An 18581-nucleotide genomic window follows, 5' to 3' on the forward strand; every position below is an offset into this window, starting at 1 on the left:
AATAAAAGATTTCAAAGCCAAGAACCCATAAGGAAGAAAACCCATAAAACCCTTCTTTTAATCTTAAGCTTTTATGGAAAATTATGAATCCAACTAATCCATTCACAAAGTTTCCAAGCATATTCAACATTAATCTTACTATTTATAAAGACTCTTGGAAGCCAAACTGATTTTAGGACCCAACTCAAGAAACCCATTAGATTCTAGGTTCTAAGGATTCTATGATTAAGATAAGGATTAGGAGATGAAACTAAGTAAGTATGAGGTTAGGAACTTTACCTTAGGATGGAATTCACCTCTCTACCTTCAAAGTCGTCTCTTCTATGCCTTAGAATGAACTTAGAATAAATGGGGAAATGTTTAAGGGTTTATGAAATAAAAAGGGTATTCTAGCGTGCCGCCCCAGCGGTACCGCACCAGCGGTGCTCAGACCGCTATGGCAGTCTAGCTAGAATTCAACTTGCCGCTGCAGCGGCAACCACACCGCTATAGCGGTGCCACTACAGCGGGCACCAGACACCAAAAAAATTTCCCAAGTTTCACCATTTGATCCGATTTTCTGGCTAGTTCCTGAGGCCATCTGCTCACATACCATAGACATAGACACATATAAAAATACGCTACGAACGTGCCTGTGGCCTCAGAATTTCCATCGGAGGCTTCGTTGACCAAGTCAACCCCCGATGACCTAATTATCAACTTTCCAACCCAAGTCCCAAAACGTAACCGGTTGCATTGGGAACTGAAACAAGCCCACCAATCAATCATAAATGATCATCCGTACCTCTCAGAATTGACAGATTTCTGAAAAAGGTCCGTTTATCTAAAAGTCAACCACCGGTCAAATGGTTATCGCTTAAAGCCATACTTTCTAAAGGATACTCCAAAACTCCAAACGGCACCTAGGAAACCATGACTACTATCTTTTCTGGTCAAAATAGTTCTAACGAGACTCAAGAACCGGTCAACGAGGGCAAAACGGAATAATCACAATAACGACAAAACGGGTCATTACAGCTAACAATATATCCGAGTACAAATACCAACAATAGGCATGCCAACTATATCATAATCAAGATGATAAAACCGAACCAACATTTACCCATGCTCATGGCATCAAGCCGGCACAATAGAACAATCAAATCACACATAACGGGGTTGCTAGCCCCAAACACGCAATAGGGCCCAACCTAAGGCAATATCCAACCCGGCTTCATACCCGAAGGTTCACATGCTATCTCCGAAAATATAATCTACATTTGTGCTTCTCTATATGAACTCTCACCAAGGGTAACCCATAACCTACCTGTATGGCCGAACCGTAACACCAACAACTTACTCATTTTCCTTGCCTTTCTGCTAAACCTCAGAACCAAAGTAGTCTAAGCATAATCGAATTCTTGATTAGAAATCATGAAGAATGATACTAATATTGCTACTATTTAAATTAGGTCAATTCTAGCCCTAGAAATTAGGGAAATGGGCCCCCAAGGGAAAAACGGGAAATTCGGAGGCAAAATGCCAAATTAAGTACTAGACGATCATAACCCAACCACTAATTGTTGATTTAACTCAGGGATTAGCCTAATTTCTGATTTCAAGTAAAACCCCCAAATTGGGTATAAACTCTAACTCTTTGATTCCGAAATTCAACACTAAAAAGGAAGGACATATGCTTAACAAGCTTAGATTCATTAAAATCTAACATAAACATCACCAATTTATTATTAATAAGCCTAGGGACAATGTTCTTCAAAACCCTCTTTCAACTCCTATCACCATGGGTTTATTAAGGGGAAGGGGGAAATCTAAGATGATTATGGTTAAAGGAAGAGTAAAGGAACAAGTAATATTTACCTCCAAGAATGTCTCCAGATTATCTCCAAGAACTATTCCGCAAGGCTCTAATTTCGAAATGGGAAATAATAAGGGTCTAGGACTTTTAACATTTTATTAATTTTACAAACTGCACATCCCGCTTTAGTGGTACTGGGAGCGCTGCAGCGGCGCCACCCCAGCAGTCACCTAACAACTTCAGCGATCAAGCCTAAAACGATTGGACCGCTACAGCAGCAGGGTTACCGCCCCAGCAGTACCGCTGCTGCAGTGCTGGTGCCACCAAAGCGGGCACCAGACACCAGAAAACTTCCTAAGTTCCACAATTTGATCCAATTTTCTGACTAGTTCCCGGGGCCATCTGCTCACATACCATACACATAGACACACCTAAAAACACGCTACGAACGTGCCCGTGGCCTCAAAATTCCCAACGGAGGTCTCCTTGATCGAGTCAACCCCCGATGCCTTAATTCCAATTTCCCAACCCACGTGCCGAAATGCATCCAAGTGTATTGGGAAATGAACCAAATACACAGCCAAGTACTAAACGACCATCCGGACCTCTTGAAATCGACGGAATTTCGAAAAGGGTCCGTTTACCCAAAAAATAACTTTGGGTCAACCATTTTTCACTTTAAGCCTACATTTCACAAAAGTTGCCCGAATCCGGTCTAGACACCTCAGGAAGCGTGCCAACGGTCCCCTCAGGTCAAAATTGAGCTATTCAATGCTCGGGAACGGGAAAAAATGCCGAAAAGACTATAACGACCAAGCGAGTCGTTAGAAGAATTCATGCAATGAAAGGTTCTAATCATCAATTGTATGCTTACTAGAGCTAACCCAACCAATAAATCAAGATTACAAAGCCTAGAATGAAGAATCCAATGAACCCTCCTTCAATTCTTAAACTCTTAGTGAACTAGCATGATAATGAAATCCTAATGTGATAATGAAATCATGGAATAGCAAGGAAGACAGAAGGACTTACCACCAAAATTCCCCCCCCCCCCCCCAGAATCACCTTGAATAGCTCCCAATAACTCTAAAGTTGAGATAATAAAGAATGAGAGACTTAGGGCTTTTGACACTCATTTAATGAAATTAACTGCCTGTCACCTGCTTTCGCGTCCAATATACCGCTTCAGTGGTCCCATCACTGCTACAACAGTTATGCCCAAATCGCTTAGGCCACTTTAGCAGCAACGTGACCGCTAAAGAGTCCAGAACCAAAATACCCCTAAAAAAGTGGGGTTGAATCAAAATATCCCAGAAAAAAAAACTATGAGAAAAGTACCTTTAACGCAGTATTTTACTACGTTAAAGGACTTAACTGTAACGGCTCGGTTAAGTCCTTTAATGCAGTAAAATACTGCGTTAAAGATATTTTTTCTATAGCGCAGTATTTTACTGCGTTATAGAACCCAGTAAAAACAAATTTGGTCAACTTTTTTTTTTTTTTTTGCAACATTTAGTGTTTTTTTTCCATACTTTGACCAATGATTAGTCGTCTGTCAAGACTCCGAAACGTCAATACTATGTATAAAACCTGATTTATTTATTTTTGCATACTATAATATAGGCTCAATACATCAAGGATACGTAAACGTTCGGGTCATCGTTTTAGGAGTTGAAAAGGTACCCAAAAGTAAATTTTATATAGAAACTTTAGGTTTAAGTGTTTTATTTTTGTAAGGTTATTTTAGTCAACTTTATATGTTGAGAAAATTAGTCAGCTTTATTTTCGAAAATTGAACCCACAAAAGTGAAATTGACATTCACAGCTACATTACCTCGGAATTTTTATGTTGAAATCTACTGCGTATCATCATATTATAAGTAAAGAAAACTAAAAATTTCACGCCAATTTGGGGGAAAATAGAAATTGAATAGGATAACAGGTGTACATTTAAAAACTGGCTCGGCCAAACCACCTGGCGGCAGTTTGTCCGCATAGATCTCAAAAATAAATAAATACACATAATAAAAAACAATCGCGTAAAACGGACATCCTAGCGCAAAGTTATGACCATCGAAAGTTTGACCACTTTACAACTAGTTTTTCTCCCTATATTTTTTAAATATGTTTTTATCTAACTGAATTAGATTTATATTCAAAATAAAGTTATGTCTTGATTAAAAAATAACACTCTAAAATCAAAACCTTAAAAAATAAAACACTTAAAACCTAAAGTTTCCAAACAAAACTTACTTCGGGTACCTTTTCAACCCCTAAAACGATGATCCGAACGTTTACATATCCTTGATGTATTGAGCCTATACTATAGTACGCAGAAAAAAATATCAAGTTCTATATAAATATTGATGTTTTGGAGTCTTGACACACGACTAATCGTTGGTCAAAATATGAAAACACTAAGTGTTGCAAAAAAAATATTATTAAAATAAGATGTTGCGATCTTTTTATGGAAAAAAACGCGTGTTCCTTAAGTGTGTTATTTTTTAATGCGTAACTTTATTTCGAATATGTTGCAAAAAAAATCGCGTAAATCAGACGTCCGGGCGCGAAAAAATGCCTATATTCAAAATAAAGTTACGCATTAAAAAAAAAAATACTTAATTCCTAAAAATAAAAAACTTTAAGCTAATGACAACAAGTCTTCAAACAAAAATGGACGTCTATGTATATAGAACCCTTAAACCTAAAGTTTTCAAACAAAACTTACTTCGGGCACCTTTTCAATCCCTAAAATGACGATCCGAACGTTTACGTATCCTTGATGTATTGAGCCTACATTATTGTTTGTAGAAAAACATATCAGGTTCTATATAAAATATTGACGTTTCAGAGTCTTGACACACTTCTAATCGTTGGTCAAAGTATGAAAAAAAAAAAAACTAAGTGTTGCAAATAAAAAAAAATGACCAATTTTTTTTACTGGGTTCTATAACTCAGTAAACTACTGCGTTATAGAAAAAAAAAACTTTAACGCAGTATTTTAATGAGTTAAAGGACATAGCCGCACTGTTACGGTTAAGTCCTTTAACGTAGTAAAATACTGCGTCAAAGGTACTTTTCTCACAGTTTTTTTTTCATGGGTATTTTGGTTCAACCCCACTTTTTAGGGGTATTTTGGTTGTGGACTTGCTAGAGATCTAGCTAGTTACTATATGTGGTACCATTTTATACTCCTTAATTAATACTGGACCACTCTAATGTGTGGTCCTCTTTTCCTTTATGTTTCACTATTTATGTCAAGTTCTTGTTTAGTTTTGCTGGTAAAACAAACTAAATAACCTACCTAAATCTAAATTCGTTTATAAGCAATAAGATCTAAGTGTGTTAAGACAAGAAATTTCATGTTCTTAAATGCCTTACTCCAAAGTATTCAAGTCTCAGCTTCATGGTTGTGTTTTTCATTTGCTAGAAAGTCGGCACGTTGATTTGCCTCCCTCTAGACATGTCTATGGTGGTCTTGTTTGCATTCAGCAAATACGTACAATATTCAACAATGTGTCTAAGCTGGCTTAACATCCATTTAAATAATCTATTTACATTCCTGCTTCATATGCCCTTCCTTTTGACCTGATCTTTACATGGTTGAAAAGGTATTTCAAAGGGCTACACTTTCATGTCGACGATTCTTATTGCTATGACTTCAAAATCACGATACGGATCTAGTTGTTTGGGTTGCGACATTTGATATTTGCTTGATGTTTCACAATTAGATAGTAACTCTTAAAATATGCTTCATCTTACCTTAGTATTTCAACAATCGCTTTCGTTAATCATCTTTAAAGATCCCTAAAAAAGCAAGCATCTTCAAATTGCATCTTGACACAACTAATATCAATTTTTATTTATAATACAGTTGTTTAATTATATTTTAATCTTGAATTGTTTGTTAATTTCTTTAATCGCTTTTACTTTCCTATACAATTTGTCTAAATAAATTTTTAAAAACACAATTAGATTTAAGGTCTTCAAATCTTTACACCAAGCAAATAAGAAATTCTTCTTAGTAAGAAAAACATAATTCTGTTTTTTCAAGTGTCGAACTTTGGAGAAGAACGAGTGTTTTTTTAGGAGAATAGAGAAAATATAGTTGGTAATAGGTGCAAAAGTAAAAAGTTTTGTCTACAAAATTATAACACCAATTTATCAGAAAGAAGAATCTAACTAATTGGGATGAAAGAATGCATCTTTTCTCAGAAAAAGGCCCTTACATAAAATAAATTATTAATCCATAGATCTAAACATCGTTCCACTGTTTTGAATCGACCAAAAATACAGAGAAAATCCTTAAATTACAATATACAACACATATACTTGGAAAAGAGGACACAAAAAAAAAAAAAAAAAAACATAATCCCAAAAAAAATAACTAGAATAATAATACTCGAAAATTGCTAAGCCGACATACATCCAACGCCATATCTAGTAGTAGGAAAAACAAGAAAAAGTCCACTGCAAATAACTCCCACCATTAATGGGAAACTCCTCATGATTTCATCTAGTTCTTTTGCATGTCCTGGGAATAAACAAAGTGTCACTCTATGATCTGAAAATGCAATCGCCACAAACACCAAAACAGACATCATTGCATGTACGAAATCTGTGAATCCCATAATGTACCTATTAGAAGGAGAAAAAAAACAGCAAACAGATTAACACAAAAGCCAACGGCTTTGAAACGTGGAATCAACTTACTATAAAAAAATATTTGTCATGGTCGAATCCGTCACAAATTCAAACGTAGCAAAATTTTTGTGATTGAAGAAAAAACTAAATTTTGTCCACATTGACATGCTGTCAGAATTTTGTGAAAATCTTTAGTCAGAAATATTATGTTACACATTTGCTTTTTTCTTGTAGTGCTTTCCATATAGAGATATTGTTCATGGTCAAGAGAGGTTTAAGTCACACACACATAAGTGTTACAAACTAATACTAACATTACCTCTCATCTTTTGGCACTTGCACACCAAGTCCAGTCTTGAAAACTTTCAACCCTCTAGGAGTGACAAATCCATAGTAAACTTTCCCGTCCGGACCGCGAAAACTGTCGGTGAAATGGAAGAAGAAGCATGACAAAGTGCAAATCCCAAGAAGTGTCAAAATCATCAGTGTGGTGATTGGAGAACACTCCCCTTTGCCAAAAACTGATGGAAGGAGCATTTCAAAAGTTAAAAGAGTTCCTGTTGGGAGAAAATTCACAAGCAATGAAGTTTTTGAGAGTGTTTTTTGAACCCCATTTGCCATTGCTCTTCTTTTCTTACCACCAATTGCTGGTTGAGGCAATTCTGGGATTGGAATATCTTGTAACGAATTACTAGGGTACATAGAAGAAGTAACATTATCGACACGTTGCGATGCACTGTAAATTTTAATCCCGGTTGGTCCCTCACTTTGCTCCATTTTTTCGAGAATATTGGGATCAAAAGATATGTAGGCTTTGAATAATGAAGAGAAATGAAGAACAAGAATTAAGATTGAAGTTTATTGAAAAAGATCACCAAACGTTCGGAGTATTGGATTGTTGGTTTTTATTATGTGTTTGGTTGATTTATTTATATATAGTTTTGGTTAAGTAGAAGCACTTCAAATTTTTGAATTTTTTCTAACTGTAAGTAACTAACTTCTTGGCAACCATTGCCACCCGATTGGAAATGTTTTCTAAACATTCAAAATTGTAGTCTTTGATTAGAAAAAAAAAAAATCATCAACGGAATTGTTAAAAAAGACATCAATGGAAATTGGTAAAAAGATAATGTCAGCCGGAAAGTTTCATAATTACTTTGATTTGCTCTTTATTTTAGTTAAATTTGCAAGCTTAATCACTAAAAGGCAAGTTTCATAATTACTTCAATTAGTTTCTCTTTATTTTATTTTATTATATTCAGATAATTTATTTAAAATTGATTAGACAAGGGAGCATTAACCGTCGTAATTGACTATACTACAACAAATTATAAGGACATTACTCCCAAAGAATTACAATACTATGTTGGATTGATTTTTGCAAAGTGCTCCCAAAAAACAAGCTTGTTCTGGTCATCTGCTAGTGTAGCATTTAACAGTCTCTCTGAGCAGAAGACTGAAAGTCTTGGTTTTTCAGGAGTGCCATTAAACTGCCAAAGACAACATAGATATTTTATGACCATCTAAAATTTGACCACTTTACAACTAGCTTTTCTCCCTATATTTTTTAAATACATTTTTATCTAATTGGATTAGATTTATATTCAAAATAAAGTTATGTCTTGATTAAAAAATAACACGCTTAAATCAAAACCTTAAAAAATAAAACACTTAAACCTAAAGTTTCCAAGCAAAACTTACTTCGGGTACCTTTTCAACCCCTAAAACAACGATCCGAACATTTACGTATCCTTGATGTATTGAGCCTACATTATTGTACACAGAAAAAAATCAGGTTCTATATAAAATATTGATGTTTCAAAGTCTTGACACAAGACTAATCATTGGTCAAAGTATGGAAAAAAACACTAAGTGTTGCAAAAAAAAAAAAAGATTTATGAAAATAAGATGTTGCAATCTTTTTATGGAAAAAAACACTAAGTGTGTTATTTTTTAATGCGTAACTTTATTTCGAATATGTTGCAAAAAAAAACGACTAAATCGGACGTCCGTGCGCAAAAAATCACGTATATTCGAAATAAAGTTACGCATTAAAAAATAATACACTTAAATCTAAACCCTAAAAATAAAAAACTTTAAGCTGATGAGAACATGTCTTCAAACAAAAATGGACATCTATGTATATAGAACAGCTAAAGCTAAAGTTCAAACAAAACTTACTTCGGACACCTTTTCAACCCCTAAAATGATGATCCAAACGTTTATGTATCCTTGATGTATTGAGCCTACATTATTGTACGCAGAAAAAATCAGGTTCTATATAAAATATTGATGTTTCGGAGTCTTGACACACTACTAATCGTTGGTCAAAGTATGGAAAAAAAACACTAACGGTTGAAAAAAAAAAAAAGGTTGACCAAATATTTTTTTTTGGGTTAACGCAGTAAAATACTGCGTTATAGAAAAAACAATCTTAAGTATTTTACTGCTTTAAAGGACTTAACCACGCCATTATGGTTTAAGTCCTTTAACGCAATCAAATGTTGCGTTAAAGGTACTTTTGTCATTGTTTTTTTTTTTTCTGGAGTATTGTGGTTCGACCCCACTTTTTAGGGGTATTTTGGTTCTGGACTCACCACTAAAGCGGTACCGCTGCCGCGGTGCTAGTGCCGCCATAGCGGGCACCAGACACCCGAAATTCCCAAGTTCTTCACAACTCAACCTTTAATCCCGTCTATGGCCATATGCTCATATACCATATATGCAGACATACAAATAAAAGCTACAAATGCACTCGTAGCCTCGGAATTCCCAACGGAGGTCTCGTTGGCTGAGTCTATCCCTCATACCTCCATATCAACTTCCCAACCCAATTCCGAAAATGCACCCGAGTGCATTAGGAACCGAGCCAAATATACACACAACTTTTAAAAGACCATCCGGACCTCTCGGAATCGATGGATTCCCAAAAAAGATCCGTTTATCCAAAAGTCAACTTTGAGTCAACTCTCTTACGCTTTAAGCCCAATTTTCCCAAAAAGTGACCAAAATCTAATCCAAACACCTCGGGGGGCGTGTCAATGGTCCTCTCGGGTGAAATGTGAGCTAAACAAGCTTGGGAAAGGGTCAAAAGTACCGAAAAGCCTTTAACAACCGAGCCGGTTGTTACATGACCCAATTTCACTAAGTTGTGCGGGCACCTACCTTTCCCAAATCGGTAGGCAAACCCTTAACTCAATATTCACAAATAATAGAACAATAGCGGATGAAGGTAAAATAACGTAAATCTCACAATATAATGTAAATAAGTGTGGAAGTAAATGAAATCCACTCCAATATCTGTCTGGTCATACAAGAGCATCTAAACTAAATACAACAAGTTTGAATAATAAAACATGAATAGTCTCAAAATCATGTCTCAGAATGTAAAGCAAGACATAATACTAGGAAGAGTCTTCGGGCGGTGAATGTCCTCTTGCTCACCCTGAAGAGACTCGAATCAGCAATCCTCGAATATCAACCACGAAGGGTAGAAGTAGATCCAATCTGGTATTCTGCATTCATAAAAGAATGCAACAAGTACAGGTCAGTACAAATAAAAAGTATTGGTAGGTATTATAAGCCGACTAAGACTAGCTAACGTATATAAAGACAACAAAGCAAGATAAACACGCAAAACAACAAGGTACAAGTCAACACAAATCCATATCCTCGGTACAAGTCATCAACTATGTTATAGCATCTAAACCTAACCGTGCCAAGTCTCAGTATAACTAATCTGAACTAGTACATCACAATCATATCACAACAAGTCATCACCTATGTTATAGCATCTAAATCCAACTGTGCCAAGTCTCAGTACAACCAATCCGAACCAGTACATCACAACCATATCACAACAATATCACAGAAAACCCAAAGGTACAATGCAATGCAATAATGTATGTATGATGAATGCAATGCATATGCACCGTACACATGTACTTCGACAATGGAACATCACATCTTGGCAGCGCAACCCATGGGGGACCTGCGAAGTCCATGTAGTACCGGCAACAACCTCAGCAACGAGCACTCTCTCGATCCCGGCAAGAGACTTCGAGCATTGAGCACTCATTCATTTTCGGGAAGAGACCTCGGGCAACGTACACTCATTCTGCTCCGATAAATGACCTCGGATCGCGGACTTTAATCACTCTTTTTGTCACACCCCAGTCCTGATAGGGCATGATGGGCACCCGACCCTTTACTTAGAGCTGAGCCAACTCGCTGGTTCTCGTTACATTCATAATCCCACCGGACTCTTAAATCACGAAATGAAATGCATAATGAAAGCTTTTCAAAAACATTATTTTCGTCTTTCTCAAATCAAGTAAAATATGTAATCATATGAAATTTGTAACATAATGCATAATGATACATCAGCTTGCAGAGCCACTTGCAAGACTGACATGCTATATACATGACTCTATCTGCAAATTCTCTAACATAAATCAATATACCATAACATAGATACTCTGACTCGGCAACACTCCGGAAGGAAATGGAGCTCGCCAATATAGCTGGAACATCTTCTAGCAATATCCTCTACTCATCTGTATACACCTGCATGGCATGAAACGCTGCGTCCACAAGAAGGGACGTCAGTACGAATAATGTACTGAGTATGTAAGGCATGAATAACACCATAATATAGATATGAAAGGTAACATGGAATAAGAGAGATAACCTGTACATCTGAATCCCTCATAAGGCGGATGTCATGCATGCTTAGCCTTTTTTAAAAAAATATTTCTATACATATACATAGTACCATGCCCGGCCATTATATATATATATATATATATATATATTATCATGCCCGGCCATTAAGGCTCGGTGTTATCATCATTAGCCCACGTCCAGGCCTCCCACGTTCGGGGCAATATCATAACATGCCCACTGCAGTGGTGTGCACATCTACGTGCCATGCCTGGCCGACTATAGCGCGGCGCTGTGTGAGAAAATACATACATATAAATAAAGCATGCATAAGAGCCCAATCAAAAGCCACAACTATATCGGAGTGACGTAAGGTCGGTAGCCTCCGATTATATTATGGATCAATCATCATCGTTTATCCCACCTTGAAGGAACAAGGGTCATAAGGTGAGATTACCAACAATGAAGGAAATTAAGAAATTGCAAAGTAAGCTCAATCACCTCATAATAATATAAAGCTCATGTACATGGAAATCTCTATGAATAAAAATCATCTCATAATAACATGAAATCCGTATGCCTTGGAGCTTGGATAAATAAATCCCTCATAATCATCATCATGGTTATCATTAAAAGAATTATTCATCTTTGCCATCTTAAAAACTTCAAGAGTCATGAATTTCTAACATTCTTGGAAATGAAAATTTTTATGGAATTCATGCATGGCTTGGTAGGATAAGAATCATGCCTTTAGAAGCTCAATAACATCATAAGGATCACGAAATTCGTGGACTTCTAGAATTTGCGGAACCAATGATATTATAGGTACGACACCAAGGTTTATAACGAAAGGATCATGCCTTTAGAAAGAAGGAGACTAGCCTTAACATACCTGGAAGATAGTTTCTCGACTTCCAACATACTTCCTGTCTTGAAATTCACTTAAGATCATTCATAGCTTCGTAATCTACATATACAATCATTCATACTATTGTTAGGATCATCATCATACACTTGTCTTAAGCCCTTAATTAAAATCCTTTTAGATTCTGTCAAAATTCGGGCAGCATCTCCCATGTTTATATGCCTAGCCCGAAATCATAATATCAAAAACCAATCAACAACAACAATACCAACATCATACAAGATAAACATATGTTTTTTCATCCAAAATTCTCTTCAAACCTCAATCCATAAGCCAACAACACCAACACAACAACTATAACTCTTATTCTTGCAATTATTCCTTAATCAATGTTGATAAAGAAGAGATTCAATGATTCATACCTTATTTATACTAAGGTAGAAATATCTTCCATATCTACTTGATCCCAAGCTAACTCCACACAAATTGAAATTATAATCGCGCCTACACGTTGTCCGGACTTCGATTAGTATTCCGTAGCTTGAATTTTGCTCAAGATCCTCACTTCTATGTGAGATTTAAGAGCCCTCTTTGTTGCTGAAGTTTCTGGAAATTTTTGGACATTTTTGATGATGAAAAATGGGCTTTTAACCCCTTTTATAGTAGCTAAGGTCGGTTGCACTGTAGCGGTACTGTAGCGGTACTGTAGCAGCCCTGTTTTCTGCTTTGTCAGCTCAGTTTGTAACGTCTATAATTCTCTACTCCGATGTCCTATCGATGAGAGGTTTGTTGAATTAGAAACTAGACTCGACGAACTTCATTTTAGGGTTTTGAAACACCTTTAAACACCTAATATACATGGAGATATACCCCTCCAAAGTTGACTAAAAATCTGCCCAACATTTCTCAAATTTTCGTCAAACTTATTTTCTTCAATTTGCTTGATCTCGAAATCTTCCGGAATTCTCCATACATGATATTTATCATTTATTATACTTGATAATGACCATGTTCTTGTGTTTCAAAATAGTCTTTCCCGATTACGACTTACGAGATCATAATCATCCTTTACTTAAACAGTATACTTAATAATGTCTCGTTCCTCATACTCCAAAGTTGTTTTACCTAGCCATAACTCGACATACTTAATTCAAATTTAACCAGTGCTTCTCCGAGGTACGGGGTGTAACACTTTTACGCTCTCCGGCAAAGACCTCGGCAGCTACACTCTCTCACTTATCATCATCAGTACCATAACCATGCAATATCAATGTATTATGGAAATGAGTATAAATATGACGCAATGTAATATCAACAACCAATCCAATCCCCAGCAGTACCAAATAGGGCATACAAGTAATATCAATAATAAGGCTACACAATAAGCCACAATGGAATCACAGTTCTCATCTCAATATCAATCAAGTAAAGTACCGCAATATCATAATCATGAAATATCACTAGTCACAAATACCCAATGTCTCAACGTGGCAATGACCCAATAATTAAATAGATCAAGATAAGTCAACAACACAAGGGGTAGCTAGCCCCCAAAACATACAACAAGGCCCAACCTAAGACAATATCCAACCCAACTTTATACTCGAAGGTTTACATGCATTCTCCGACAATATCATCTAAACATGCGCTTAGCTAATCGAAATCTCACCATAAGGTAAACCGTAACCTACTTAGAGAGCTGAACAACAAAGTCTCCAATAGTCAAACCTTAGTATTTCCCTTCGTTTGAGCCTCGAGATAATGGAAGTCTAATCATATCCGAATCATGAAATTAGAATCAAGAAGAAACATCATTCAACCTTACTACTATTCAAGACCCAAATCCCAACCTATGGAATGGGGTTTATGAACTAGAGAGATGAAATTAGGAATCTATAGGTCTCAATATGAAATTAATGTTCTAGGTGATCAATTCCCATCCATTATAAGCTAAGAGAACTAACAAATCACTTAAATTGATTCTAGGCAAAACCCCAAAATTTGGGTATATACCCTAACTTCAATTAGGAAGGAATCATGTAATAATAGATTCTAATCACCAATTCCATGCTTAATGAAGGTAACCCAATCAATAAATAAAGATTTAATAGTCTAGAATAAAGAACTCATTGGACCCTCTTTTAATCCTCAAGCTCTTAATGAAACTATCATGATTAATGAATTCCCAAGGTGATTAATGGAACAAGGAATGGAAAGGAAGGTGAAGGAACTTATCAAAATGATTTTCTATTACACCCCGGACTTTCAGTGTTACACCCAGTACCTCGGAGAAGCACAAGTTAAATTTGAATGTAAGTATGTCGAGTTATGGCTAGGTCAAACAACTTTGGAATATGATGAGCGAAGCATTATTAAGTATATTGTTTAAGTAAAGGATGATTATGATCTTGTAAGTCGTAACCTGGAAGGGCAATCTTGAAAACACAAATTTTGAAAACACAAGAATCTGACCATTATCAAGTATAATAAATGATAAATATCATGTAGGGGGAGTTTTGGAAGATCCCAGGACCAAGCAAATTAAAGAAAATAAGTTTGTCGAACATTTTGAAAAAAGTTGGCAGAATTAAGGATAGAATTTTGGGTCAACTTTGGAGGGATCTATCTCCAGGTATATTAGGAGTTTTAAGGTGTTTCAAAAGCCTAAAATGAAGTTCGTCGAATCTAGTTTCCAATGTAATAAACCGCTCATCGATATGATGTCGGAATAGAGAATTATGGACGTTAAAAGTTAGGCTGACATAGCGGAAATAGCACTGCTACAGTGCTTCTACAGTACTGCCGACTTTGCCCACCTATAAAAGAGTCAAGACCCCATTTTTCAGCTCCAAAAACAGATCCTAAAGCCCAGCACACATATAGGGGCAAATATGTCATAAAAAGTGAGGGTTTGAAGTGATTTTTGGCTAATCAAGGCTCGGGTAACGCATAGTTACGGTTATAGCATCGTTTTGCGGTGGATTTCGGCTTGGATTCAAGGTGAATATTGGAGATATTATTGTTCTAACAAGGAAAAGATATGAATCTCTCCTTATTGGCATTAATTTCGGCTTCTTTACGGAAATAAAGTTACTAAATAGTCGTATCACAAGTTGGTTAGTTGAGAAATTTAGAAAACATCGTGTGGGATGTTTTAGGAAATATATTGGTATGGATAATGGTGTTGATGATGTTGGTATTGTTATTGTTGATTGGTTGTTGATATTATGATTTCGGGCTAGGCATATAAACAGGAGAGATGCTGCCCGAATTTCGACAGAATCTAAAAAGATTTTAATTAAAGTTTTGAGACAAGTGCATGATGACGAGCCTAACAATAGTATGAATGGTTTTATATGTAGATTGCGAGTCAGGAAGTAAGTTGGAAGTCGAGAAATTATCTTCCAGGTATGTTAAGGCTAGTCCATTTCTTTCTAAAGGCATGATCCTTTCATTATAAACCTTTGTGTCATACCCATAATAACATTGGTTTCACAAATGCTAGAAGTCCACGAATTTCGTGATCCTTATGATGTTATTGAGCTTCTAAAGGCATGATTATTTTCCTACCAAACCATGCATGAATTCCATGAAAATTTTCATCTCCAAGAATGTTAGAGATTCATAACTCTTAAAGTTTTTATGATGGTAAAGATGAATAATTTTTTTTTATGATGACCATGATGATGATTATGAGGGATTTATTTATCCAAGCTCCAAGGCATACGGATTTCATGTTATTATGAGATGATTTTTATTCATAGAGATTTCCATGTACATGAGCTTTATATTATTATGAGGTGATTGAGCTTACCTTGCAATTTCTTAATTTCCTTCGTTGTTGGTAATCTCACCTTATGACCCTTGTCCCTTCAAGGTGGGATAAACGATGATGATTGATCCATAATATAATCGGAGGCTACCGACCTTACGTCACTCCGATATAGTTGTGGCTTTTGATTGGGCTCTTATGCATGCTTTATATATATGTATGTATTTTCTCACACCGCGCCGCGCTATAGTCGGCCGGGCATGGCACGTAGATGTCATGTTATGATATTGCCCCGGACACGGGAGGCCCGGACGCGGGCTAATGATGATAACACCGAGCCTTAATGACCGGGCATGATAATATATATATATATATATATATATATATATATATATATGACACCGAGCCTTAATGGCCGGGCATGGTACTATGTATATGTATAGAAATGTTTTTTTAAAGGCTAAGCATGCATGACATCCGCCTTATGAGGCATTCAGATGTACAGGTTATCTCTCTTATTCCATGTTACATTTCATATCTATAATATGTTGTTATTCATACCTTACATACTCAGTACATTATTCGTACTGACGTCCCTTCTTGTGGACGCTGCGCTCATGCCCGCAGGTAGGCAGGGAGACGGATCAGACCCGTAGGTCTTCTATCAGCGGATTCTCAGGAGCACTCCACTTTCTTCGAAGCTGCAGTCTACTTGGTATTGTCCTTATGATCATTTGTATTCCATGTAGAGGCTCGTAGACATTTGTGTACAGTTAGATGTTTTATAGCTCCACCGGCTCATAATGTTGTATAATATATATATATATCAGTGGCCTTGTCGGCCTTATTGTGAGCTCTTGGTACCTTACTGTTAGCCTTGCCGGCTTTATGATATACGTTAAGTTGTGGCGACCTTGTCGGTCCGCATATGTACATATGTGCTGAATGAGCGGATATTCCTATTTTGGGCCATTTCTGCGTGCAGGTGTTCTTGAGTTATGGTTTAAAATATTCAAAGTAACGGATAAGTCAGGTGGTTCCCGGCCTACGGGTCGGAGCCCATCATACTCCTGGTAGGGATGTGACATTTTCTATGAAGAATATCCTTGAATGCTCCCAACAAGCTCTAAAGTCAGAATGGCAATGAATGAAGGACTTTGGGCTTTTAACACACATTTAATGAATCTAACTGCCCATCACCCGCTTTCGCGCCCCTTTTAGCGCTTTAGCGGCTCCGCTTCCGCAGCCCATGACCCCTTCTGCGATCTTGCCCAAATTACACAAGCCGCTATAGTGGCAGGGTAACCGCTAAAGCGGTACTGCTGTCGCGGTCCTAGTGCTGCCATAGCAGACACCAGACACCAAAAATTCCCAAGTTTTCACTAATTTAACTCGAAATCCCGACTATTACTCGAGGCCATCTGCTCACATACCATATATGCAGACATACATAAAAACACACTATGAACGCACTCGTGGCCTCAAAATTTTCAACGGAGGTCTATTTGACCTAGTCAACCCCCGATACCTCAAAATCAACTTCCCAATCCAAGTCCCAAAATGCACCCGAGTGCATTAGGAATCAAACCGAATATACACAAGTTCTAAAAGACCATCCGAAACTCTCGGAATCGACAGATTTTCAAAAAAGGTCCATTTACCAAAAGTCAACTTTGAGTCAACTCTTTTTCGCCTTAAGTCCAAATTTCCCATAAGGTCACTCAAATCATATCCAAAGGCCTCGGGAAGCATGTCAACAGTCCCCTCGATGAAATGTGAGCTAAACAAGCTCAAAAAAGGTCAAAAGCACCGAAAAGGCTATAACGACCAAAGGCAACTTTTAGAATCAAGTTGTTTATGCAGAGTTTAGCTAATGATTTCCAAATTATATACATTGTCAGTGTAACAATTTTTTATATTATCAGTCAGCTTTATATGTTGTAGTAAATAACCTATCTTATTCTTAAGATCACAAATATCAGAAATATTGTTTACACTAACATTGTATAAAACTTAAACTCCTAACTAATATCCACCAACGTCCGATGGTGTAAATAAGTTTTACAAAATAAGCCACTTTCACTTGTTTTCGAAGGTAACTGCCCTATTTTGAAAGTTCCAAATTTTATTTTTCTTTTTAAGATGATTTTAAAAGGTCACACCTCAAATTTTAACTTGTATGTTTCTTGTTAAGGGAATTAAAAATTTTATATATGTATAAAGTTTTGTTTGTACCTATATACTCAGTATAATTACCGTCTTCCTTGCATATGGCTATGCTACTGCATGATGATATTCCACGTCGCAAAACAATCAGATATTTCTATGCATAAACTTCCTTTAAATTAAAGGTTTACCAGAAATCTCACACAAGGACAAATCTAACTTGTAATTTGTGGTTAACGTAAGCTTATATGGTTTTTATCCAAAATATATTTACTTACAATTTGTTTTCCTTACTTTTCTTTTTAGTCCGTTTAAAATAAATGTTTCTTTCCTTGTTTGGAAACTCTTCAGTTTCAACTTTAGACATGCCATGTTAAGACCACGAGATTAAAAGGCAGTTTGGTATATTCGACATATTTTTAGTTTAAGGCCACAAAATTCAAAAGTCTTATTTACTTAAACTCTGTGTCAAGTCAAAACTTAACAAACAAATTGAAATGAAGGGAGTATATTAAGAGATTAAAAATCGGATAGTACCGTCGTACTAATGCTATCTGTCAACATAGTATCACCGTGCTAATGCTATCTCTCGACAAACTCACTAGTCCGTAGAGATCATGATCCTTTCACATGATGCATAATATAGTATTTGAAAATAAATATTTTGTTTTCTTTGT

General features: G+C 36.4%; 1 protein-coding gene across 1 annotated transcript; it reads right to left on the reverse strand.

Annotated features, from left to right (window-relative positions):
* Positions 1-5899: 5899 nt before the first annotated feature.
* Positions 5900-7216, reverse strand: LOC132619876 (protein DMP8-like). The gene is made up of 2 exons (XM_060334642.1): positions 6759-7216; positions 5900-6433 (listed from the first exon to the last, which is right to left on the reverse strand). Exons 1-2 carry the CDS (start codon positions 7214-7216, stop codon positions 6208-6210), a joined length of 684 nt encoding a protein of 227 aa, XP_060190625.1. The 3' UTR covers positions 5900-6207.
* Between the last annotated feature and the right edge of the window lie 11365 nt (positions 7217-18581).

Source organism: Lycium barbarum, chromosome 11 (assembly GCF_019175385.1).
Source record: "Lycium barbarum isolate Lr01 chromosome 11, ASM1917538v2, whole genome shotgun sequence".
NCBI classification, from domain to species: domain Eukaryota; kingdom Viridiplantae; phylum Streptophyta; class Magnoliopsida; order Solanales; family Solanaceae; genus Lycium; species Lycium barbarum.